Consider the following 27088-nt stretch of genomic DNA (forward strand, 5'->3'; position numbering starts at 1 on the left):
CTCAGGCTAGTCTCAAAATCCTGGGCTCAAGTGATCCGCCCGCCTCGGCCTCCAAAAGTGCTGGGATTACAGGCTACAGCCACCTACCCAGCCATGAGGTTTTGGTTCTAACCTGCAACCCTGGGAGAAAGGGAAATTTAGCAGAAGGCAGGGGAACACAAGCCGCAGTGCTGCTTTCTTGTTTGGTCAAATTGTATGCAGATTGGAAAATAACAAGCATCCACCTCTCAACTTTATCCCTTTCTCTCATCTACTTTCCCTTGTCGTCTGTATGTGCACTTCTGCAATTCTGGCAACTTTGTTATGGGTCAGTGGAGCACACCCGTTGCACAGAACACAACTAAGCGCTTTGTCTCTTGGAGAAGTCCCTCCCTTGAACTTGCACTATCGAAAGCTCTTAACTAAAAAGAAACTGGTATTGCACGCCTGTGTGCAAGGTGCTTGGTGTGAATACAGACCACGGTTTCATGCAAACCCCTCTTCAGTCACTCAGGAGCGCGGGCCAAGACCGAGGGCGACGGTGCGCTGGGCCCCAGGGCCAGCTCTGCTCTCCCTTCCCGGGCTCAAGGCCAGACTCTCCCACCCGCCGGCCAGAGGAAGAGAGAAGACCCCAGCCCGAGGGATCCGGGTCCCGCGCGCTAGAGGCTGGCGGGCGACGTAGCGGCGCAACCCACCCCGCCCCGACGTACGCCGCGGGGGCGCGCGCGCACGCAGGCGCGGGGGCGCGCAGGGCCGGGCCGGCACGGCGGCGGGCGCGCGCGCGGCTTGGGGAGGCGGCGGCGGCGGCGGAAGCGGCGAGGGCGGCGGGCGTCCGGCTCTGAGGTAGTGGAGGCGGCGGCGGCTGCTCGGGACTGGGCTCGGCTGGGAGGAGCGAGGGTCAGGGCGCCGCAGCGAGCGCTGATCTCCCGGCTCTACCATCCATCAGCCGCCCAGACGCCTGGGCCGCGGAGTTTGTGTCCCGGCTCGGACCCCGGCGCCCAGCCCGGAGCCGTAACCTTGAGGCGGCGGCGGCGGGGCCGGGCCGGGCCGGGCCGGGGGGCGGCGGCGCTGGATCCGCGGCTGCCCGATCGTTGGCGGGAGATGTCGAACCCCGGGACGCGCAGGAACGGCTCCAGCATCAAGATCCGTCTGACAGGTACGGCCGGCAGGAGGTCCACCCGCGCTCCGGCGCCCCCTCGCCCGCTCGGGAATTCCCCGCAGGGCGCCCTTGGAAGCGGCCCTCCCCCACGCCGGCCGTTGTCCCAGGACCTCGTCACCCCCTTCGGCGTGCGCCCCTCGCTTCTCCCTCCCGGCCCCGCCCCCTCGCCGCTGCCCGGCCCCGCCCCCTGGCCGCTCGCGCCCCCTCGGTCTCCGGTTTCCTCCCGTTCCCCCGCACCTGCCCACTCGCATCTCCGTCCTGGCCCCGCCCCTCTCATTTTCATTCCTAGCCCCGCCCCTTGCATAATCCTTCCCTGGCCCCGCCCCTCGCTTTTCCTTTCTTGGCCCCGCCCCTTGTATCTCCTTCCAGGTCCTATCCCCTCACCTCTCCCGGACTCGGCCCCTAGCCTCTCGCTTCCCTGTCTCTTCCTGGCACCTGACCCCTGGCTGCTCCCTCCAGGCCCCGCCCCGTTGCCGTTCACCTCCATCCCCAGTGGTCTTTTCGCTTCCTCCCTCCCTCCCCTCCCCCCTGCCCCTGGCACCTGACCTCTCACTTCTCCCTGTCCCGCCCACTCGCTTCTCTCTGGCCCCGCCCCCTCACTTCTCCTTGGCTCAGGCTCCCTCGCTTCTCCCTGGCCCCTGTTCTCTCGCTTCTTTCTGGTCCCGCCTCCTTACTTCTCCCTGGCCCCGCCCCCTCACTTCTTCCTGGTCCCACCTCCTCACTTCTTTCCTAGCTTCGGTCCTCACTTCTCCCTGGTCCCGCCCCCTCGCTTCTCCTTTTTTTCCCTCCTCCGCCGTTTTTACCTCCTCTAGCCTTCTCGCTTCCCATTACTCCGCCTACCTGCCCCCTCGCTTTTTCCTCCTGGCCTCGCCTCTGTTCCCTTGGTCTCATCCTTCGCTTCTCACCACCTTTCCATCCTCTCTCTTGCTTGCCTGTGTCCCCTCCCACTTGCTCCCTCTCTTCATCCTCCTGGTCCCTCCCACCTGCTTCTCCCCTACCTCCATCCTCTTTTACTACCTCCCCTTCCACTTGCCCACTTGCTTCTCCCCTCCTGCTCTCACCCACCCGCTTCTGAACCCCTCAATCCTCTTTCTTTTCTACCTCTCCCCTACCGTCCTTCTTCCTTCTTCCCCTGGCCCCGCCCCTCACTTCAATCCCCGCCCACATTCCTACCTAGCCCCGCCCCCTCGTGTTGTCTGGCTGGGCCTCCACCCTTTCTTTCCTTCAGCCTCAAATTTCTCCATCCTATCTAGTAGCTGCTCCCTGTCCTGCTCTCCTCACTCCCCCCTGGTCCAGCCCTCTTCAGTCTCAGTCTGGGCCACTTCCTGTCTCTTAGGCCAGATCGCTAGCTACTCTTGACTCTGCTTCTTTAATTCTTACCTTTTCTGCATTTCACTTCACTATCACCCCCACACTCAGCACCCCTGAGCCCCGGTGAGACGCTGATCCTTACTCCCACACTCACTGGAGGCTTTGGAAGCTACCCACACGCAGGCTCCTTCATTCATTTCGTCTTCAATGAGAAGCCTGTGTTTCCTGGGTGGCTCTGTAGTGCCACCTTCAAGAGTGAGCGCGACACTCTGCCGTGGGCCTGCGGCTTGGTGGCGCGGCTGTGTGTAGATGCCAACCTGTCTCCCCAGCGGGCTCCAGAGGTTCTGGACCAGGCTGCATCCTTGTCTTCCCTTTTTCGCTCTGCTCAGTACTAATCTCTTGCCAGTTTCAATTCATCCCTAAAGCAGGATGGCCGTGTTGCAAATGTGGCTCTGCTCTAGGACTTTCCAAACTCAAGTATTTCCAGCTCTGGAAGGAAACTAAAAAGTTCATTCTAATCCTCGTCAGGGATTTTCCCCTGGATTTTTCTGTTCAGTGGCCCAGTCGGGTGAGAACTCCAAGTCCGGGTCTGGTCAGGTCCTTTCAAAGAGAGTATTTTGAACACTTTGTGGCAGATTCGCAGCCATAAAGTCATCAGTAAAATCCATGCAAACAACAGGTAATTTTTTTCAAACAAAAATTTACTTTGAAGCCCATAGTTGTCGCACAGCCCAATTTTTGTCTTAAGAGAAGATTTTGTTTTTTGTATAAAGATGTCAGATAATGATTTGGACTCAAACCCAGACCCTGTTTTTGTAACGTTAACAGGTAGTTCCCTCTTGGATTTTTGCTTCTGGGGAAATACACGTCAGGGCTGATAGGAAACACTTCTCACTTTGTAGATTCAATGTAGATACATTGTTATTTATGTGATAACATAAAAGTAACATTTTTGAGATTGTAATACTTGTATTTTTAAGTTGGTTCTGATTTACAACTGAGTCTGTAATTGACATCAGATTGTTTTCAGTACCTTGTTAAAAGCGAAAGTAACTGATTTTGTGAGTTTTGTTAGAAATATAATGAATGTTTTAGAAGGAATAGATTTTAATTGAAATGTTTATGATATATAGATATATAAATCAATCCTAGTTGCAAAGCCTAGGCCTATCAAAGGGAGGATTTGGTTTGTCCTCCTCCCAAATTACTTTTGGATTCAGAAATTTAGATGTTATCCATGCAAGAATGCTCTAAGGAATTTTTGGATGACATTTGATAGGGAAGGGTCAGATGACGAGTGTTCTTTCTGAAACACCTTTTCCCTTTCCCTTCCAGTAGATGATATGAATGGTCTGAGAGGATCTGTGAGTGTGCTCATCCTTACAATAGGATTGAGGTTTAGCAGTGATGGTGTACACATGGGATGCTAGTAGTCCGTGGAAACTTAGTATATGTGGAAAGGCTTGAACTAGAAATTTTGTTGACAGTGGAATAGGTTTTAGCCTCATCTTTCTGGTTTTTAAGGGAAGCTTGAATTCTCATTTCTGGCACGTTGATTAGCAGTCTTTCAAAAGTTGAATATTTTTGTTACAGGTTTCAGAGATTATTTCCATGTATGATATTTGAAAAAAAGGACTTTTAAAAATGAAGGATATTTCAACCAGTCAATGAATAGACATAGAGCATAATTCATTGCAAAGATAGTGAAGATACTGCATTTAGAACTTTAGGGTCCACGATTGTATTTGGGGGTGAATAAGCATTAGATTTAGAGTTAGGAGATCTGGATTCTGGACAGATCTCTCATTAACTACGTGTTATGGAACACGTTATTTAAACTTTTTGGGTCTCAGTTTCTTTATATAGCAAATGAGATTTCAGCTCCATGATAACACTTTCTTATCCTCCTTCTTACAAGTATATCAATTTGGCTACCTACTTACTTCAAATTACTGTTGGGCACTTGGGCTTGCTGGTATTCTTCATCCTGATATTCAGAAAATTGTGTTGGAGTGTAGCACATGTGTTTGATTTATGCCAAACATTAATTTTGTGTATTGATTATATTTACAACTTTTTTTTTCTTCATGTGGGATTGTTTTTGAAAACTGTTGGGTAATATGTTGAACTGCTTTGGCAACCTCGTCTAAACAGAAGAATGTTTGAGCCTTTATATTTAAAATAGTATTATTTTAATGAATGTCTTTGTGGTATTTTAGTAGGAAAATAGTTTTTAAATGGTTTCAGTAGGTTTGGGGGCCTGATATATCCAGAATCAAGTGATCTTTGTTAAAGAGCATTATGTTGCAGTCTTGGAGTTTACTGGCAAATCAAACACTTTAGAAACATTTTGATTGAAAAATCAAGCCGTTTTTGCAAAGACTTTGTTCTTATGTGGTACACAAATGAATCCCAGACACATTGTTTAGGCCACTTTGGGTAAAATAATGGAATTCAGGGTTCTACAATGCTCTTAATTTAATCAAGAAAATTAAATTTTGTTGTAATGTCAACCAGTTAGTTGAAACACCAAGTGCCTAAAATTTTTTTGTGGTTTTATGCATTGATGAAATAGTCTCAGATCTCTTGGTGTTTTTATATCTTTTGGAGCATGACTGCATATCTGCATATTGTAAAATAAGAAAAACTCTAATTCCAAATAGAGAGGGACAAAGAGACTTTCCTTGATAGCATGTGGAAATATGAGGTTGTTTTTTTAAAATTGTAGCAATGGGATGTATGGGTGACTTGCGTTTTGGCAGTCAGGTGATGCAACTTTGAGTGAAACAGTTGTAGTAATAGCTGTTGATGACATCAGTTGATCAATAACAGGTGTCCCAATTGAGTCAAAATAGTTAAGTTTCTCAAGAAAGATTAAGAAAATTGTTAAGACTGTTGACTTTGTCAATTTGTACCGGCAAAGAACCTCACTTATGTAAGGCAGGCATAACTGTTTTTCAACAACCATGTAACACAGTTGCTGTGATGAGATGGATAGGTGGTCAGTTTTTAGCTCTCCTTTGCATTTACATTTTCCTTAGGGTCTGCCTCAAGTTTAGGAAGATCCAGTTAAGGCAGTTCTTTGAGTGGAATTATCGGAAGGTGTAAGATGGGTTAGAACAAACGCGGTGGCAAAACCTGAATTGCAATTATACTTTAAGAGAATCACATTCTGCCAAATAGAGGTTTTGTCACTGATTTTGTGATTTGATCACATTTGTGTTGCCTTTTAAAACAACTTTCTTTTTTCAAATCCATTTTTTTCCTTTTAATCTTCTTGGCCCACTCAACTGACTTTAGACATGAAATCGTTCATATGCTTTATTTCTATCTCTATTTTTACAGTAGTTGTGATTTATCTAACTAGGATTTTTTACTTCAAGTCCATCTGTCAGAGTTTAAAACCTCTAATCTTGCAGTTACAAAAGTCGTTTCTGAATGTCGGGTTTTTCTTTCTCTTGCACAAATTTTCATTTTCTTGGTTCAGTCACAATATCAAGTTCTAGTGTGGAACTCCGGATGAAAGAAAGGAGGTGTTGGAGGCTGTCTTACTTATGAAATATTTCCTCATGGATTAAGAAAGTAAAAAAGACAAAAAGACAATGTTTCAATATCAGCTGAGTTGATCCAGTTATCTAGACTGGCTGTTTTGTAAAACATTGTGGGCACTGGTTAACAGTTAAAATAGCTGAATTGTGCATTTTACTGAGTGGTTCAAAAAAGCCTCAAATGGATGAAATAATTTGATATCTTCACTATGCTCCGATTTGCTGGGTAAGAAAGCTAACTCTTAGGATGCTCATTTGGATCAATTTTTTATAATTTCAAAAACATTTTAGAGGTTAAATTTTTTAAAACAAATAAGGAATACATGAATCTTTTTTTTTTGTCACACTGAACAAGTTAAATTACTGGTTTGTTATTTTGTAAGTGAGTTTGTAAGTGAAAGCCTCCAACTTAAATTAGCTTCTTGTCCAGGGAACTCATTCTGACTGACTAAAGTCCCTAAGGCCTTTCTAGTTAAAGGACAGCCATAGAGCTGTGTTTAAAAAACAAAAGCACATAGCCATGTGGCTTGAGCACATCTTTTTAAAATGTCAGTATTACTGTTTTGTCTCCAGAACAAATTTAATCCATTTAGATATTTAAACCAAGTGGAATGTTGTTTCCACATTTCTGGACTAATGGGGGAGAAAAAACCCCTTATATTGTTTTAAAACAAGGTTAAAATAATGTACAATCAGTGCGTCTGGTGACACGCCCCACTCTGTAATTCCAGCTGTGTTCACCTCCACTGCAGCTGAAAGGAATTCTAATTGGCTGAGGAATGTCGGCAGCATCATTTATCACTGAGCAGGAACCTATCCTCCTGGCCGCTGGGTGATGCATTTCAGATGTTTTAAGCTCCTTAGCCCAACTTGGGCTTGCTTTCAGGAGTCTGGAAGAGCATGTCACGAAGCTGCAGATTGTAGATGGCAGCCTGCGTTCTTCTTTGTATGTTGGGCATCCGCTGAGTTCTCTAAAGGGTACAATGCTGTCTTATGGCTCCAACACTAGGCTGGGGATCAGATCTGAATTTTATTTTTAATTCACACAAGTACCACAATGAAGAAAGGGGTGGTCTGCATAGAATTATAATCTTTTCACGATTCAGTTTTCCTATCTGTAATGCCAGAGATCTATCTTTTTAGATCACAAAAGGACCTGCTAAAGATGGATTAAATATTTTAATGAGTAGTCATGAATTATTTATAGAGTTGCACAATGTTAATACAGTCATAGATTCCTGTTATTTGTTATTCCTAAATAGCCAGGTAAATAATAAAGCTAATAATGTACTCTGCCATTGAAGAAAATCTATAGAACCGATTAATAAACATGGAAAAATAATACAATGAATTGATAAATTCTCTATGTATTCAGAAAGATCCTTAGAGAAATAGTGTTAGAAGCCAAAGCCAGCATTATTTTTATTTTATGTATTTTTTCCAGGCCAGGTAATGTGCCATGAGATAGCAGCATGTTTATTTTTTTGTTTTGTTTTGAGACTGGGTCTCTGTCATCCAGGCTGGAGCACAGTGGCACTGTCATGGCTCACCTCAGCCTCAACTTCCTGGGCTCCAATGATCCTCCCTCCTCAGCCTCCAGAGTAGCTGAGACCACAAACATGTGCCACCATGCCTGGCTAATGATTGTATTTTTGGTAGAGATGGGGTTTTGCCATGTTGCCAGGCTGATCTTGAACTCCTGAGCTCAAGCAATCCACCTGCCTCAGCCTCCGAAAGTGCTGGGGTTACAGGCATGAGCCACTGTGTCTGGCCAGCATCATCTTTAAATGGTGAAATTGTGGAAACATTCCCATTAAAATCAGGAACAATGCAGGGATGTACACTGTCAAAATTGTTATTGTTAATAACTAGAGAAAGGTATCAGAAAGCAGGAAACAAAATTGCTGTTATTTACAGATATTATGATATATTGTTAAAAACCCATAAGATCAGCTGAAAAACAATTATAAACAATAAACTTTAGCTGGATGGAAAATTTCTTCATGGCAAAAACAGGATAAAATGAACATGCAGAGAAAAACTAGGAAAAACAATTTATAATGGGTATGAAAAATTAAAGTCTGGTTTTCCTAATATATAAAGAGCCTTCAAAATCAATTAGGAAAAGGCCATTACCTAATAAACAAAGAATATGGACAATTCGTAGAAAAGAAAATGGAAATGGATTTGAAACATGTGAAAAGACAACCCTATTTTCTCTCTTCTTCTTTGCTTTCCTTTACTTTTTTAGAGATGGGGTCTTGCTCTGTTGCCCAGGCTAGGGTAGAGTACACTGGCATGATCATAGCTCACTGCTGCCTGGAACTCCTGGGCTCAAGTGATGATCAGCTTCTGGAGTAGCCGGGACTACAAGTATATGCCACTGTGCCCTGTTCTGTCTAATGTCCATTTTCTTTCTTTAAAAGATTATTTTTAATCCCAAAACCAGTATAATGCTTAATGGGTAAAAAAAAAAAAATTATTTTTAATTGATAATCAGCCCTATTCATACTGAACAAACTACAAATTAAAAGTAAGAATGAAACAATTTTTTATCTAGAAGGGTGGCGGACCAAAGAGTCTGAAAATCTTCTGTGATGAGGCAAGGGTGTGGAAAACCAGGTCTTTACCCTGGTGGTCGAGAATATAAATGGAAACAGCAAGTACTGAGAGCAGTTTGGTACTGTCTATCACGTCATAAATGTGTATGCCTTTTGCTCTACCAATTCTGATGCAGGACTTTTTTCTTACAGGTGTATTCACATATTTACATAAAGTCTTGCATGCAAAATTATTGGAGCATTGTTTGAAATTACAAAAGACTGAAATCAACGTGAATGTGCATCAGCAGAGACTAGTTAAATAAATTATCATGTATCCCCAATGATGCATAGCTGTTTAAAATAATAAGATAGTGCTTTATATTTTGATATGGAATATTCTCCAAGATATATTATTGAGTGGGGAGAAAAAAGCAAGATTCAGAACAGAGGCTACTGTGTACTATTTGAGTAATAAAACAAGAAATAAAAATAAAAGGGGAAGTTTATAGTTATGTTTGTATAGAATGTCACTGGGAGATGTTGATTGTGATTTCCTCTGAAGAGATTCCTCTTCAGAGGAAAGAGAGGAGAGAGGGAGAGAGGAGAGGAAAGAGAGAAAAGAGGGTAACTTTTCATTGGGTGCCTTTTGTAATATTTAATCTCCTCCCTTCTCTTACCCCCTTGAGCATATATTGCTTTTCAACAATTAAACAGATTAAAAAGCTCTTAAATAGGTAAGAATTTCTTAGAGGAACTAGTAACTACAGTAGCTGCGAATAGTAATTGTTTTAATAATATAGGCATTCCAAAAATTCAAAATGATCATGCCGAATGTATTTTAAAAGGCTAAAATGTTATAGCATTTCAAAGTATATACTCATGTTTATAAGGACTTCCTTACTAGGAAGATTCTTGGGTTCTACAGAATAAAATTCTTGGCTACTTCTGTTATAGCTCTGAACAAACTTATTTTCCCAGAGAGTATGTTTATTATATGATAGCAAGATGCCTGACCCCCCCCCCCCCGCAAAAGCTTGTTCTATCATATTAAAATAAGGCCAAATAATTATTTTCAGATTAAGAAATTTGGACTCCTTAGATCTTGTTTATATAGTGAGTTCTTTGAAAAACTGAGGTCTTGATTCTGAATAATAGTGCTGGTTTATATAATTTATTTAGAATGCCATTTGGGGTTATCTCTGACCTATTTTAATAAAATAATCTTATCCCTAAAATAGGAATAAAATGGTCATTTGCATAAGCCAGTAATAATAATTTAGTGTTTTCCCAAGTATTTATAGTCAATATGTTTGCCATGAACTTTTTTTAAGAGATTGTTTTTAATTTTCGAAGTGCTTTAAAAAGCAGTATTGACATCTGGCTCTGTAGAAGTAGAAAAAATGGTAACCTCAATGTCATAGATTGCCTTTTTTCCCGCTTATGTCTTTGGAGTAAAAAAATCCAAAGTTTATTCAATTTTATTTCTACATATATTCCCTAGACATTATAGATGTGAGAACTGCTTGCTGCCTGTTCATACCTGTCAGTGATACTAATACCTTACGTCTGTACAGCATGTCATAGTTTCCAGAGGGTTCTTACATGGTTCCTCAATTGAGCCTGGTGAGGAAATACCTATAAACCTGGGTATAAGTTTTAGTCCCTTGTAAAACTCTGATATAATATCAAGACCAGGAAATTGTTCACAGATTCTAAGGATTGGGGAAAAGAGAAAAATAACCAAATTGCTCGGGAGTAGAATTTGCAAAAAAAAAAAAAAAAAAAAAAAAGTGAAACAAAATAGAAAAATGCTGAAAATAAGGGATGTTAAGCCTTACAGGAAGAATCCCTGTTTCCAAAAAAAAAAAAAAAGTGGTGGAGAAGCACTTTTCCTGATCTAGATCAAGACATAGAAGATTGCTGGTACTTGGAATGTCCCCACAATCCTGAAAATACCTCCTTCTGACTTTCTACCTCCCTGAAGCCCCCCAAAGATAACCACAGTCCTGACTTGTAACATTCTATTTTCGAACTTCATATTAATGGAATCATACTGCTTGCAACTGGCTTCTTTTGTTCACTATTATGTTGATGAGATTTATCTATATTGTTATGTGTGGTTGTACATCAGTCATTCTTTTTGCTGTTCAGTATCACATTATGGGCATATGCTATAATTTATCCCTTTATCTGTTGATGGGCAGGGCAGAGTCCTTTCTAGTTTTGGCTTTTATGACTAGCACTGTTTGGAATTTTCATGTATGTGTCTTTTGGTGAGTATTTGCATGCACTTCTGTTGGGTGTCTACTCAGGAGGAGAATCACTGGATTGTGGAGTAGGCATATGTTCCACTCTAACGAAACTTTCCAAATGCTTTTCCGAAGTGGCTGTACCAATCTACATTTTCCACCAGTGTTGGATGAGAGCTCTGGGTGCTCCTTTGCCACGCTGGGTGTTTTCTTTTTCATTTTAACCCTTTCCCTGGTGTGGATTGGTGTCACACATTGTGGTTCTACTTCCTACTTTCACTTTTCTCCAGTCTATACCTTAAACGGCAGCTTTAGGAATCTGGTTTTTGTTTTTTTTTTTCCTTTTTAAAATTTTGAAGTATGATAGATGCACAGGAGATGGGAGAGAAATGTACCAGGAGGTCCTGTGTACCGTTCACTCATCCTCCCCCAGTTTTAGTGTTTTGTATAACTGTGGTATAATACCAAAACCAGGAACCTGTTCACAGGTTCTAAGGATTGGGAAAAAGTAAGAGCAAAATAACACAAAGAAAAAGCCCCTGGGAAACTCTTTACATTGGTGCAATCCAGAGCTTAATCAGATTTCACTAGCTCTGCATGCACTCTGTGTGTGAGTGTCAGGTGGGTCTGTGTAGCTGTCTATGCAGTTTGATCCCATGTACAGACTCATGTCACCACCATTGCCGTCAAGATGCCCAGCTGAGCCACTACCCCAAGCTCCTTGGACCTTTCTAGCCGCACCGTCCCTCCCCAATCCCTGGGGCCCTGGCAACCACTGAACTGTCGTCCCCAAATCTTTTAAGCACATAGATCAGATCATGTCATTTTCTTCCTTAAAGTCCTCCAGCAGCTCCCTACTCAGAATAAAATCAAACTCCCTCCGTGATCCTGCCATCTTCCTTTCTGGCTACCTCTGTGCCAGGTTCTGCCTTATTCTCCACCCCAGTCCTCACATGTGGTGAGTTTAATCTTGCTTTAGGGCTTTTGCATGAATTATTTCTCTCTGTGTGTGTGTGACTGTGTGTGATGTTATAAAAATCTCCCTCTCGACTTCTGGATGGATTCTTCCTGTCATTCAGGTCTTTAGCCTAACTAAATATCATCACGTCAGGGAGACCCTCTCTGACCATCCCACCACAGTGGCACCCTCACTCATGACCAGGCAGCCTATTCTGCTATCTTCACAGCACTCATCACTTCATGATATTTTTGTTTGGTTGTTTGCCCATCATTCATCTGCTGATGAATCAATTTTTATTTTCTGTGCCTGCTCTTGGTAGTCAAGTTCCATGAAGCTAGGGTCCTTGCTGTCTATTTACTTCTGTGTAACACTGCTTGACACTTCCTGGTGCCCACAAATACCTGGTGAATGAGAATGAATGCCCTCCTTGTTTATTGGGTCTCCTGGTCACATCTGAGTTGGGCATTGGAGGACGCCCCTCCTGGAGGCAGCATTGTGTTCATAGCCGCTTCTTGTTGATATGAGCAGGGATTAGGGATCAAGCAATTACAGATTGTTGTCAGCCAGGCTTGGGGTTTCTTTGACTATGTGATACCCTAAAAGCCTAGTCTACTCTATCTTGGGCTTCTGGGCCATTCCAGGGACTTGAACCAAAGCCTGATTTTAATTCTGGAATTTGACCCATCTTTGTAGCTTTGGTTTCCTGGTCTGTTCCTTAGCCTCTCTCTCCTTCAGGGCTGTTGGGAAGAACTGGTTGGGCTGGAGAGACATCATTCATTTGCCCCTTGCCCAAGCCTTGCAGTTGCATCTTGAATAACGTTTCCCATTTTCAGGCTGTGAATACTGGACATGAGTGCCTGGGAGAGACCTGGGGAAGGCTTCTTTTGCTCACCCTACCTCACAGCCTTACCTCCTGCTAAATCTACCACTTCCCTCCCTTTCTTTCTTCATCCTATCTCTTGGTTCCCCTAGATGGCATTTTGTAGCAGAAATGGCCTCTTTCCTCCCTTTTCACTGCATTTGCTTTGAGATGGGATCTTGCTCTGTCGCCCAGGCTGGAGTACAATGGCACAGTCATAGCTCACTGCAGCCTAGAACTCCTGAGCTCAACTCATCTTCCCACCTCAGCTTAAACCACCATGGCCAGCTAATTTTTAAACTTTTTGTAGAGACAGGGTCTCACTATATTGCCTAGGCTGGTCCAGAACTCCTGGCTTCAAGCGATCCTCTCATCTTCTTCTCCCAAAGTACTAGGATTACAGGTGAGAGCCACCACACCCACTCATTTCCTTGATTCTTTCCTACCAAGTCTCTTAGTGTTCTTTGTAGTCTTGGTGGCTGTATCAGACCACAGTCTCATTCTTTCTTTTTCTGGTAATAAAGATAGTTAAATTCTCAGGCCAGGTGAGGAGGGTGTTCATTGATTTTCACTCTGCTTCCTTCAACTAATCCCACATTTCTGGTTCTGTCTTTTATTTACAGTATCACACTTTCTAATATTGTTGTTGTTTAAAAACAGGATGCCTTCAGATGTAAGTAACAGAAAACCTAGGGTAAATTGACTCAATAGAGAGAATTTTAATGAATTGACTGAAAAGCCTAGGTCATTCCAATGGCAAAGCAGGGACCTGGTTTCTCTCTGTGTCTCAGTGTTGTGACCTCAGCATCAGTCATGACCATCTCTTACCCTTGTGCTCAAAAGGTTGCTGCCAGCAGCTCCCATGGCTGTTTGCTTGCAGCTTTAAATCCAGCAAAAAGTTAAAAGTCTGCTTCTTCAACAGCTTAGTCCTGGGGTAGAGGCCTGGAGTTGAATCTTGAATCTTCTTGTCTCATTGGCCTAATTTGGGTCAAGGGTTCATTGCTGAACCAATGGCTGTGGCTGGGATGATGGATGTGCTGGTTGGACAGTTAGGTTCCATCTTTGAATCTAATTGTGGCATTAGTCCCACCCACAATACAGACTTGAGTTATTTGGGGGAAGAGGAATGTGGATGCCAGGTAGGCAATCAACAAATAACTGGATGATACCAATTGTTTTCTTTTAAACTTTATAATATTAGCTTCGGGTATGCTGAGTAAAAGGAAGGCACATCATTTAATGCACTTCTGAAAAAGAAGTATACCTTCTTTGTGGTAGTGTGAAGCAAAGGGTGTATTTTTGTAAAGGCACCAAGAATTTTTGCCAAAGATTAGGAGTGGTACCTTTATATGTTAACTTAGCCCCATAAATTTTGTTGCCAATTTGTATTGCAGAATATTCCTGGATTGTTGTATAATGTTATTTTATTTGGGACTCTTTTTTTTTGAGAAAGAGTTTCGCTCTTGTCGCCCAGGCTGAAGTGCAATGGGGCGATCTTGGCTCACTGCAACCTCTGCCTCCCAGATTCAAGCGATTCTCCTGCCTCAGCCTCTCAAGTAACTGGAGATACAGGTGCACTCCACCATGCCTGGCAAATTTTTTGTATTTTTAGTAGAGATGGGGTTTCACCATGTTGGCCAGGCTGGTCTCAAACTCTTGACCTCAGGTGATTGACCTGCCTCGGTCTCTCAACATGCTGGGGTTGCAGGTGTGAGCCACCACGCCTGGACTATTTGGGACTATTTTTAAACAAAATTCAGGTACAGATTGTAGGAATATATTCTTAAATTATTTCTCTAGAGATAACAGGACAGTTTTAAGAAAGGAAAATACATGCTAATTATCTGTAAATTGAATTCAGGATGTGTAGAAATAAAAATAATTTAGTTTTTCTGCAATAATGTAGTTTTTATAGGATAAGTGATTACCACCCCTTTCCTGTAATAAATGCTTTGAATTAATGTCTGTTCTTGATATCTGGAGCTCTATATTTTCATGTCTGTATTCTTCAAACAAAAAGTTCTTGTAAGATGCTTGGCTGAAGTTTGAACCTGTGTTCCAGGAATGGTTGAGTCTCAGACCCCCAAGCTCTTCCCTCTGTGGAATCATTGAGGTGGAATGGTTAAGGGCTGGGCTGGAGCCAGCCTGTGCCTTTATGCAAATGACTTCATTTCTTAGTTTCCTTAGCTATAAAAATGGGGGAAGACTGGGTACAGTGGCTAGCACCTGTAATTCCAATACTTTGGGAGGTCGAGGTAGAAGGATCACTTGAGCCCAGGAGTTTGAGACCAGCTGGGGCAACACAGCAAGACCCCATCTCTTAAAAAAAAAAAAAAAAAGTTGAGCATAGTGGTGCCCACCTATAGTCACAGCTACTTGGGAGGCTGAGGTGGGAGAATTGTTTGAGCTCAAGAAGTTGAGGCTGCAGTGAGCTGTGATTATGCCACTGCACTCTAGTCTAAGAGTGAGACTGTCTTTAAAAAAAAAAAAAAAAGGCTGGGAGCCATGGCTCACGCTTCTGATCCCAGCACTTTGGGAGGCTGAGGCGAGTGGATCACCTGAGGTTAGGAATTTGAGACCATCCTGACCAACATGGAGAAAACTGTCTCTACTAAAAATACAAAATTAGCTAGGTGTGGTGGCACATGCCTATAATCCCAGCTACTCAGGAGGCTGAGACAGGAGAATTGCTTGAGCTGAGGAGACAGAGGTTGCAATGAGCTGAGATCGTGCCATTGCACTCCAGCCTGGGCAATAAGAACAAAACTGTCTCAAAATAAAACCAACCAAAAAACATAATATAAAAATGGGGGAAATAGCTGGAATCATTTCAGAGTGTTATTATTGTGGGTAATAAATGAAATAATACACATGCACTGTCTGGTACATAATGTGTTCAATGTATGTTAGCTAATATTAACATGGTCTTATTTCAGTGAATCTAAGATGACCGCTTGTAAGTCATACCATTGTTTTATGTACTACTTAAAAAGAATCACAGGTGATTACACTGCAGAATGTGATCCATTTGAAGATTTCAGGGATGTTAAAGTATGAAGAAAAGTGTGTCTTGAAATCAGTGCTATACGGTATTATGGCTGCCTCTTACTTGGAAGTCCTGGGAATTGTTTGCATACCCATAAATATACGCCATCTGCCTTGGTTTAAACATAATAGAGTATGATCTAAAGTTTCTTTTCATTTTTGTTTTTGTTCTAAACTTAACATTGAATTTAGTCTCATATGTTGCAACACTGGAAATTTAATAATCATTAATTTATTCTGTAGGCTTAAATAATGGATTATATAACATTCAAGATTGGCTTGGCAACTTCGGTGATTAATTTTTCTTCAGCAATTTAGAAAAAACATGAGACATGTTTTTGAAAATCGTTACTATTGCTTGAATAAACCTGTTTGGAAGGTAAAGGTGGGTTCAGCGGTAGTGCCTGTAACCGCTTGGAGTGGCATGAGTTATTGGCAGCAAGCCTGTTTAGGTAACCACCTTTGATACACCCAGCACATTCAATTTAGAAAGTACAATATTGGTATTTGAAAGCAATGCATGGTAGTTGATTTTCCGCTAAAATTTAAATGTGGACAGTGTATTATAGAGCTTGAATGATAGTCACAGGCTATTTAAGGACCAGCCTGGTAGAGTAAAAAGTTGCTATGTAATACACTTAGCATAAATTTAGAAGTAAAACCCATGAGGATAGCATATTGCTTTGTGAGAATGCCATTTCTCTTAGGAGCCCAGTATTTAGAATGATATGAATGGGATAGTTTATTATAAGCTGTTTTTTTTTTTCTTAAAGGCTTGCTTTTTGATATTTATGTTGAAATGAATTATGGAAGCCTTTTTGGGGACTTGACCTGTTTATTGACTGCATTATTCATGGCTTATCCTCATCAGCCAAATGTCAGCAGGAGTCTACTTTTAAGACAACCACATGAGAAGAACAGATGTGCCATTGGGTCATCTTGTCACAAGCCCCAGAGGCTATCTCTTGGCACATCTAGCATGTGATGTATTTAAATATTATTTTAGGGTGTTGAGTCTAATTTTGTAAAAGACTGTGTCCTGGTACATTCTATATCTTAATACATACTGAAACAGCAATATTATTATTTTGTTGGAAGCCCCAGAGGGTTTACTTAGTGTATTTTGTATAGGGTTCAGCTTAACAGTACGAAAAGTACATTTTTATTTTAGAAAAGGAGTTTTGGTTGAGAAAATGGAAACTGAATTGAAATAATAGTAAAATTATTCTCAAAAGGAGACAGTTTAAGTACATTTTGTATCCCCTGTGTAGTAGTGTTGTTTGTGTTTAGAACAGACAGAAGCCAGTCCGTGATCTCCCACGAAGACTTTATAAAAGGATACGGTTTTTGTCATGGTTACTCCAGGTGTTTCATTTCAAGCAGTATGAGTCAAGGATTTGGTGTTTCTAATACTAGAATAAACTGGACTTTATTGAGGGGGGAAAAACACCCAACTCATTAATTGGAAGTACATGTCTCAAAGCCTAAAAATTATTTCAGTTAGTACTTTTAAATAGATAATACATGCATATGGTATAAAAGGGTAACTGAAAAATAAGCCTCCTTTCCCCTCTGTCCCTTGTTAACCAGTCTGCCTCCAGAGAAGGAGCTGTTCCTTTTTTTTTTTTTTTTTTTAAATTTTTTTTAGAGATGGGAGTCTTGCTATGTTGACCAGGCTGGGTTTGAACTCCCGACCTTAAGTGTTCCTCCTATCCTGGCCTCCCAAAGTGCTAGGATTACAGGCGTGAGCCACTGCGCCCAGCTGAGCTTTTCTTATCATGGTATTCTTGTGTTCTTCCAGAGATTTTAAAAATGTCTGTTCCTTTTCTCATTCCCTCCCTCTTTGTATTTTAGCACCGATGGGGGCCTTGTGTGTGCATTGTTGTATACTTGCTTTGTGCACATACAGATCAGGGATTTCTCCATTTCCTTACCTCCTGATCTGCTTTCTGTGGCAGGAACATTCACTATGCAATGACTATCCCTGTGCTCTTCAGCATTCCCGTGTGACCTTGCAGTTAGGTGGGACCATGTAACTACTACTGGATAGCGAACTGTGAGAAGTGAGTTGTCCCACTTCGGGGCTGAAGCACTAGGAATCTCCAGCTCTGCCGAGGAACACCCTGAAGCTCTGTGTCATGTGGTGGAGCCTCGATCAGCCTAGATCCCCAAGTGATTACCTGAAGCTGACGATACCCCTTCCTCCCTGGCCCCTGCTTAGACCCAACCTACGCTGAACATGTAGTTGAGCAAGAAATAAACCTCTCTTAATTTGTTTCTCTATCACAGAGCTACCCCGATACAGCTGATTTCTTTTTAACAGCTGTGAATTCACAACACTTTGAATGAACCCAGTTCAGATGATCAAATAGCTTAAGAACAAAAGAACATCTAAAGAATAATGATTTTAAATATACAGGTACCAGATCAATGCATCTTATCCCAGTGCGTTACCACACAAATATAATCTGTATACGTAATTTCTAATTAAACTTATTATTTATTTATTTTTTTGAGATGGAGTCTCACTCCGTCGCCCAGGCTGGAGTGCAGTGGCATGACCTCGGCTCACTGCAACCTCCATCTCCTGGGTTCAAGCAGTTCTCCTGCCTTAGCCTCCTGAGTAGCTGGGACTATAGGCGTATGCCACCATACTGGCTAAATTTTGTATTTTTAGTAGAGATGGGTTTTCACTATGTTGGTCAGGCTGGTCTCAACTCCTGACCTTGTGATCCACCTGCTTCTGCCTCCCAAAGGGATTACAGGTGTGAGCCACTGTGCCCGGCTGACTCTTTTTTTTTTTTTTTTGAGACAAGATCTTACTCTGTCTCCCAGGATGGAGTGCAGCAGTCTTTGCCTACCAGGATCAAGCAATGCTCCCTCCTCAGCTTCCCAAGTAGCTGAGACTTTACAGGCATATGCCACCATGCCCAGCTAATTTTTAGTAGAGATGTAGTCTCTCTATGGTACCCAGACTGATCTTAAACTCCTGGGCTCAAGTGATCCTCTTGCCTCAGCCTCCAAGAGTGTTGGGATTAGAGGTGGGAGCCACCACACCCAGCCTGTAATTTAAATAAAGGAATATATGCTTTTTGAAAAGTATAAAGGAGAAATACGTACTTTATTCTTTGAAATGAGACTTGATTCATTAATATTAAAGCTTACAATTTTTGCCTTAGAATTTGGTATTAATTTTCTAGTCATTCTAAAGGAAGATGAATACCAAAGCCATACATGCTAGCTGTTCTCATTGAGGACAACAGTGAGTAGAGAGGAGTACTGAAAAAGACAGTAGTCTCTACCAGAAATGTAATGGTCATAGGGAAGTGGGACATTCACTAGAAACAGTTAAGTAACAATACAAAGTGCCCCCGCGTCTAGCTGCTGGGGAGGCCAAAGGTGAACTGGCTCTAGAAAGATCTGGGTAGGCCATATAGAGAATAGCACGAGCAAAGACAGAGTGGACATGAGTCTGACGGCTTTGAAGGACACATCGACAGAAAAGGTGCCAGGTATGTAGAGGGAAGAGAGGACACGTGCTTCTATAGTGGTTGTGTGATGTCGGGGAGATTGGATGAGGAAATGAGATGATAAATTGTAAGTTTTATAGGCCTGCTGGGTAGAAAATAGGGGCTTTTCCTTTCATGCCCTGAGGATATCATGGGATCCAAGGACTGGAGTAGTGTGGTGACTAAGGGCCAGGTGCTGAAGGCAAGTAGCCTGGGTTCCAATCCTGGCTTTGCCACCTTCTAGCCATGGAAAGTGCCAGGAGGGTACGTGGGGTAAGTGTATAGGTAATGTGAGCTGTGACAGTGGCTGCTGTTGTGCTACTTGAGAAGGAACCTGGTGACACAGAGCGACATCTAATGAGGGAATAAATTAGGCCCCTTCACAAAGTAAGTGTGACACTGTGCTTACACAAATGCTGATGATAGTCTTTCTAGCGTGTTCCACAAGGACTCCTTTACTGGGGGCAAAGTTTAGACTAGGTGCTTTACAAAGATTCTTAAAAAATGTTGGCTGGGCACAGTGGCTCATGCCTGTAATCCCAACACTTCGGGAGGCTAAGGTAGGAGGATTGCTTGAACCCAGGAGCTCAAGACCAGCCTGGGCAACCCCCTCATCCTTAAAAAAACAAAAACAAAAACAAAAAAATTAGCCAGGTGTGGTAGACTGTATATGCCTATTGTCCTAGCTACTTGGGAGGCTAAGGCAGAAGGATCTCTTGAGCCCAGAAGCTTGAGGCTGCAGTGAGCCATGGTGGCACTACTGAACTCCAGCCTGGACAACAGAGCAAGACCCTGTCTTGAATGAATGAATGAAAGAAATTTTTATTGAATGACTACTATGCTCTAGGTTATCTGGCAAGTAGAGTACCAGACATAGTAAACAGGGTAGAGACCAGAGGAAGTAAATACTGTTTATCCACTCTGCACATTGTTACTGAGTTAATGTCAGGTTCCTATCTGGCCCTTGAAAAACCACTCCAAGTAGATAAGAAGTGTCTGTAAGTAAGTTAAATTTTTCTAAGTACCAAGATGACGGACGTCTTGATAAAGCGCAGTGGCATTCAGAGGGAAGTTTAGCTGGCCCTGCCCGCGAGGTCCTTACATTAGTATCTTGCTGCTTTATTGTACCATGCTTTCTTAAAACCTTCTTGGAAGTACTAATTGGATCCCAACTGTGGCTCCTTCAGTCAATGGTTAAGTTAGTATTTGTGCAGTGACTTTTTTTTTTTTCCTTTTTGACACTGGGGCTACTTCCATTTACAATCAGATACTGCTTGAAACCTTTTTGTGGGCAAAGTAGGTCAAACCTAAAGCGTACAGGAACTGCTTGGGTTGAAAGGCAGATTCTTTAGAAGCTCCTGTCCTGTTTGCCTTCACTTGGTTCTGCCCTTGGATTACTTTCGCTGGAGCCGTGCAGCCTTCATGCCCAAAGCTTGGAGTCTCTCCAGAAGTATTCTAGAATGAGATTCTGCCAAGTGCTGGCACTAAAGCTTACTGAAGCTTTAGTTGGGACTTTTGAGTGCCCCTTCTGTCCTTTGACCTTTCTAAATGGAAACTGGGCAAGGCTGGTAAGCTCTACCTTACTATTCTAAGGTGAACACCACTTGGCGTATAGGTTTAAGAGTACTGCTAACCTGGGTTTCCAGTTCAGCTCTGGTGCTTGGTAGTGGGGTGACTTTGGATGGTAATAATAAAGCTATTTGTCAATTATTTGAGCTTTTTACTATGTTCCCGGCAGCACTGATGCCAAGCACTTTTCTTGAGTTATGTTTCCTCCTCTCGATAAACTCAAAAGATATGTCCAATTCTTGTCCCATTTTTGAGATGGTGAAATGCAATGGAGTCAGCCAACCCAGTTCCACCACATACCAGTAGCCTTGGCCAAATCGTGTGCTTCATTTTTAAGCCTCAGACAAGACCTACCCCTCAAGTTGTTGCAAGGAACAAGTGAAGTAACCTGGTACCCACCTGTTGCCCAGCGCATAGCAGGGGCTAGCTTGCCTAAGGCTTCACTGAGAGTGTTTTGTAAGTGGACTAAAGTTGAACTGCTTTGGGAAGATATTTGGCTTCTTACTTTGTAAGTTGGGGTAAAGATTGTTCCTAATTCTAGTTATTCTCCTTTTTGTCTCCAGATTAAACTCTTACTATCATTCAGTTAGGAGCTCCCATGTTTAGCCAACATTCCCAGAAAGGGGTCAGTTCCAGGGCTGTGGCATGGAGGGGAAATGATGCAAGCTTTATCATGATACAGATGAGTAACTACGTAAAATGGAAAAGCGTATTTGCTCTCCCTACATTCCAATCATCCCCTCTTACCAACCTAATGTTTATTTATCTATCTATTTCTTTTGAAAATTTTGAGGCAGGGTCTGTCTCTGTAACCCAGGCTAGAGTACAGTGGTGCGATCATAGCTCACTGCAGCCTCAGCCTCCTGGGGTCAAGCAGATCCTCCCACTTTGGCCTGAGTAGCTGGGACTACAGGTGTATACCACCATGCCCAGCTGATTTTTTTATATTTTGTAGAGACAGGGTCTTGCTATGTTGCCCAGGCTGGTCTTGAACAACTGGTCTCTAGTGATCCTCAGCCTCCCAAAGTGCCAGAATTACAGGCATAAGCTATCATGCCTGGCCGTAATATTTACTTTTTTATTGCTATTTATAACTTGGCTTACACCCCTACTGGCTATTTACTAAAAATCAGAGCAAACTTTGCCTTATTATTATGTATTGCATATATATTTTTGAAATGTCACTCTTTAATTGAAGTTTCACTAAAAAAATAAAAGTTTTCGTGACTTCCAAAAGTTTGAAAATTCTTGGTTTTGGCTAGCCGTGTCCTATGTTTCCATCTGGCTCTGTCCTCAGGCCTTGCCAACATTCTCTCTCCACGAAAGAACTTTGCTGCATGTTCTATTCAGTTTCATGAACCTGCCTGTGACTTTGAGACAGAGCATTTTGGGATTCTGCTCCATTAGCCTTTGAACTCATGAACCAAGTTGACAGAATTTGCTTCTATAGGCAACTGTTGGATCGTCAAGGTATTTTGAACAATTCCCAAGTACAACACCAGTGGTTGTCCAAAAGACACAGAGAAGTGATGTGAAATTATGATTATGTTTAAAAAAAAAAAAGAAAGCCCTGTGTTGTGGTTGACGTCACTGCTGTGGAGTAAGCCTTTTAGTAGTGCAGTCAAGGACGCTAACATTTCTTTCTTTTTTTTTTTTTTTTGAGATGGAATCTCGCTCTGTCATCCAGGCTGGAGTGCAGTGGCACTCTCTCAGCTCACTGCAAATTCTGCCTCCCAGGTTCAAGTGATTCTCCTGCCTCAGCCTCCCAAGTAGCTGGGATTACAGGTGCCTGCCAACACATCTGGCTGATTTTGTATTTTTAGTAAAGACGGGGTTTCACCATGTTGGTCAGGGTGGTCTTGAACTCCTGACCTCAGGTGATCCACCTGCCTCAGCTTCCCAAAGTGCTGAGATTATAGGCGTGAGCCACCACACCCGGCCTTTTTTTGTTTGTTTGTTTTTGGGACAGAGTCTCACTCTATTGCCCAGGCTGGCGTGCAGTGGCCTGATCTTGGCTCACCACAACTTCTGCCTCCCGGGTTCAAGTGATACTCCTGCCTCAGCCTCCCAAATAGCTGGGATGACAGGGCATGCGCCACCACGCCTGGCTAATTTTCGTATTTTTAGTAGAGACAGGGTTTCACCATGTTGCCCAGGCTGGTCTCGAACTCCTGACCTCAGGTGATCACCTGCCTCAGCCTCCCAAAGTGCTGGGATTACAGGCGTGAGCCACTGCGCCCGGCCTAACATTTCAAAAATGCTAAAAACAGGTTCTTCTATTCTTTTCCCTGTGTCCAGTATGGTTTGTTGCTGACAATGTCAAGCAGTTACCAAGATGGTGCAGTGAAGGTGATGCGCAGTGGAGACTCTGTCCCCCTCGCCACTCCCTGGTTCTTGCAGAGTCCTGTTGGGAACTCGTTGGAACAATAGTTTTCCCCTGAAGTTTGAGGAGCTTGTCTTGGGTGTGGTGCCTCCCTGCACCATGTGTACAGTTTCCAGACTGCTATGATTTTATCTCTCAGCAACGCGCTAGGAGGTTTTAGTGAAAACTAAAAACCGCCGAGTCGCCTATCAAACTTGAGTTTGAAAAGAGACCTCTGGGGAAAGGACAAACTAAATATTCTAAGTGGTCTGCGATCCAAAGCATTTCCTGGGTTGAGTGTTTATCAAAGCTGAGCTTTACTTCCAAACTAAGCTTGAGAAGGATCTGGGAGTGTTTCCCAGCTGACTGGGGGTGGAGGGAAGAGGAGGATGAGAGTCCAAGAACAGAGAAAATATCACTCTCTTATCTTTTACACAGTTATCTGCTGAAATCTGTCTACAGATATGGCTTGCAAACTAAGTGTTGCTTTGGAGGAGAAATAGGTTAGGTTTGCTAAGTGTTAATTTAGAAAGAATTACATGTAATATTTAAATTTTATTTTAGGAATGGAGCATTGGGTAAGATTAGCTTTTAAATGGATCAGCTTTACTCTTTAAGGTTAAAAAAATGCATAGAAAATGACATTATTTCCCTGTTAATTGTTATTAATCTCAACTCCTAACCCCCCCTCTTTTTTTTTTTGCCTTGACTCTTATCATCTCAGCAGAGTTCATGGTCTAAATTGACACATTTGGGAAGAGCAGGGTGTTGGGGAAAAAGAACTGGTAAGTGAATGGTTTTCCCCTCCCATCTGACTCAATGTTAGAGAACTCTGCTTGAGACAATGCTGATTTCAATATCTGGATGCCTGATTTCATCATTACAGACATCCTGATATACAGAGTAGCTTATTTGCTCTCTGAATAGAAATCTTGCAAAGAAAATCTTTCTTCCTTATTTCACTGTTTCTTTCCCTAAAAGTTTTTGTATACCACCCCTTTATCAAGAATTAAGATCTTGATGACACCAGAAAAAAAAAAAATCTTTGGGCTAAATAGTGCCAACTTCACTTCCCTCAACGATGACACATTTATCTGTATTTTAAAGTTGTTTTTTTTTCCCTTCCCACTATACTGCTCTGCATGTGGGTTCCCTAGCTGAGAAGCTGCCATTGATGGTGAAAGACTTTAATCTAAATTTAGATTCTCTTCAGAGGTTTCGTAGAATGCTTCCTTAAATTAAGCCACAGACTGCAAAAGCTGCTGCTGAGTGGGGCTTCCAGGTTTGTTATTTTTTTTCAGCTTTAGAAATAAAGAAGATGGGGCAGGAAGGACTGGCTCTCACTCTCAGCTTCTTTGGGAGATTCTGCCATTGTAGACAGAATCAGTAGCAGCTTCTGTCATGAATTTAAAACTCAGGAGAGAGGATTTGGTGGCAGTCTGATGGAAGTGGAAAACAGTCACGACTCTGAGGGAGTGTGGGTGAAACAAGTGGCTTTGTTTGGGTTTTGATGTAGATTGTAGGTAGTAATAGACAATGATAGGACATCTTTTTGTCTGACGCCTGTAAATGTACCTGGAGACTTTTAAGCCATACTTGTTAGTTCATTCTTGCTTTACTGTAAAGAAATACCTGAGGCTGAGTAATTGACAAAAGAGGTTTTATTGGCTCATGGTTTTGCAGGCTGTATGTGAAGCGTGATGTTGGCATCTGCTCAGCTTCTGGGGAGACCGCGGGAAGCTTCCAGTCACAGCGGAAGCCAAAGAGGGAGCAGGCATCACGTGGTGAGGGAGGGGGTGAGATGCCAGGCTCCTTAAACAACCAGATTTCATGTGAACTAGCAGAGCAAGAACTCACTTATTACCATGCGGACGGCACCAAGCCATCCATGAGGGATCCGCCCCCATGACCCAATATCTCCAACACTGGAGGTCTCATTTCAACATGAGATTTGGAGAGGACACATATCCAAACCATATCACCATGAGTTAAACCATTTTAGGGACCGTTGGAAGATCTTCAGAGTCAAGAAGAAAGAGTTGAAAATGGGGTGTTGGACTATAATCGTGAGTTTTTTATACAATCTCTCTTTCTCCTTGAATCATAGAAATGGTGTTTGAAGGCTCCTTTCAATATAGAGAACTCCCTTACCTGTCAGTGCCTAAAGGTTCCCGACTGGAGAGAGCTGAATTGGGAGGAAGAAGGCACCCAGGGTTTCCTGTCCCTGGAGAGCCATGGGTCCTGAGGATTGCTTGCTGGGCAGGCTTATCATTGGGCAGGCTGTTGTCACATACACAGCCTTCCAGTTTCTATTATGATACATTACACTGTTTATATAATCTTGTATTTGGGAAATGCCTAATTATATTTTTGCAAATTATTCCAATATCTGTCACTGTTAGATAAACACATCTAGAATCTCATTCCCAGTGTTTTTCCCCCCCAGCATGGGTCAACAACATTCCCATGAGCATCTTTTCATTATATAATGGCCCCTTTATTTACATATTTACTCTTTTTAAAAGGTTAACTTCTTTCGGGGGAGGGAAGGTAATACACTCACAGTGTGACATTTAAACTGTACAAGATGGCTTATTTGGAAAGGAAATCTCTTCACGCCTGGCCTTTGCCTCTAAGTTTTCTTTCCCAGAGGCAATCCACTAGTAACAATTTCTTGTGTATTTTGGCGAAGATATGCTAGAATAAAAATGTTTGTACATATATTCCTTCTCTATCTCCTCATCCCCCTTTAAAAGAAGCATACTGGGCCAGGCGTGGTGGCTCATGCCTGTAATCCCAGAACTATGGGAGGCTGAGGCAGGCGGATCACGAGGTCAGGAGTTCAAGACCGGCCTGGCCAATATGGTGAAATTCTGTCTCTACTAAAACTAGAAAAATTAGCCAGATGTGGTGGTGCTCGCCTATAGTCCTAGCTACTTGGGAGGCTGAGGCAGAAAATCACTTGAACCTGGGAGGCGGAAGTTGCAGTGAGTCAAGATCTTGCCATTACATTCCAGCATGGATGACACAACTTAGACTCCGTCTCAAAAAAAAAAAAAGAGAAGAAGCATACTATACACAGTTCTTTGCTTTGGTTTTTTCCTCAATATAACTTAGAGATGAGGAATTCAAGACCAGCTTTGGCAACATAGCGAGACTCCATCTTTACCAAAATAAAAACAATTAGCTGGGCATGTTAGCTACTCCGGAGGCGGAGATGGGGCGATCGCTTGAGCCCAGGAGGTTGAGGCTGCGGTGAACTGTCATTGCGTCACACACTGCAGCCTGGGTGACAGTACAAAAATAACAATACAAAAATAAATAAAAATAATCTTAGAGATCCTCCCATATCGGTGTAATATAGAGCTGTCTTTTAAAAAAATTGAGGTAAAATTTCATGCAACATAAAATGTACTGTGTATAATTAAGTGGCTCTTAGTACATTCCCGGTGTTGTACAACCATCACCACTATCTAACTCCAGAACATCATCACCCCAAAAAGAAACCCAGCGCCCATTAAGCAGTCATCTTTCATTCCCCTAACCCTAGCCTTTGCAACTACTAATCTGCTCTGTCCCTATGAATTTGCCTGTTGTAGATGTTTCACGAAAATGAAATTATATGTATGTGGCCTTTTGTGTCTGGTTTCTTTCACTTGGCCTAATGTTTTCAAGGTTCAATCATGTTGTAACTTGTATCAATACTTCACTCCTTTTTCTTGCTAAGTAATATTTTATTGTTTGGATAAACCACATTCTTTTAATTGATTGACATTTGGATTGTTTCTACTTTTTGGCTATTGGGAATAGTGCTGCTGTGAGCATTTGTGGGCAAGTTTCTCTGTGAACATATGTTTTCATTCTTGGATATGTACCCAGGAATGGAAATGCTGGGTCATATGGAATTCTGTATTTAAATTTTGAAGGACTGCCAACCTGTTTTCCACAGTCGCTGCATCATTTTACCATTGCCATCACTGGTGTTCAAGGGTTT

The 27088-nt window shown here is 42.5% G+C and overlaps 1 protein-coding gene across 4 annotated transcripts in view; it reads left to right on the forward strand.

The window, feature by feature from the left end:
- The first annotated feature begins 770 nt into the window (after positions 1-770).
- Positions 771-27088, forward strand: part of SMURF1 (SMAD specific E3 ubiquitin protein ligase 1) — a 118937-nt gene continuing 92619 nt past the window's right edge. For 3 of the 4 annotated variants that reach the window (XM_021671673.2, XM_021671676.2, XM_021671677.2), the window contains exon 1: positions 771-1135. In XM_021671673.2, the coding sequence (XP_021527348.1) occupies positions 1081-1135 (55 nt within the window). In that variant the 5' untranslated portion in view covers positions 771-1080. The remainder of the gene's footprint in view (positions 1136-27088) is intronic. The other variant, XM_021671674.2, reaches the window with a different exon arrangement.

The sequence above is a fragment of the Aotus nancymaae genome, unplaced genomic scaffold (genome assembly GCF_030222135.1).
Source record: "Aotus nancymaae isolate 86718 unplaced genomic scaffold, 86718_ANA_hifiasm-v0.15.2.pri h1tg000015l_0, whole genome shotgun sequence".
Taxonomy (NCBI): domain Eukaryota; kingdom Metazoa; phylum Chordata; class Mammalia; order Primates; family Aotidae; genus Aotus; species Aotus nancymaae.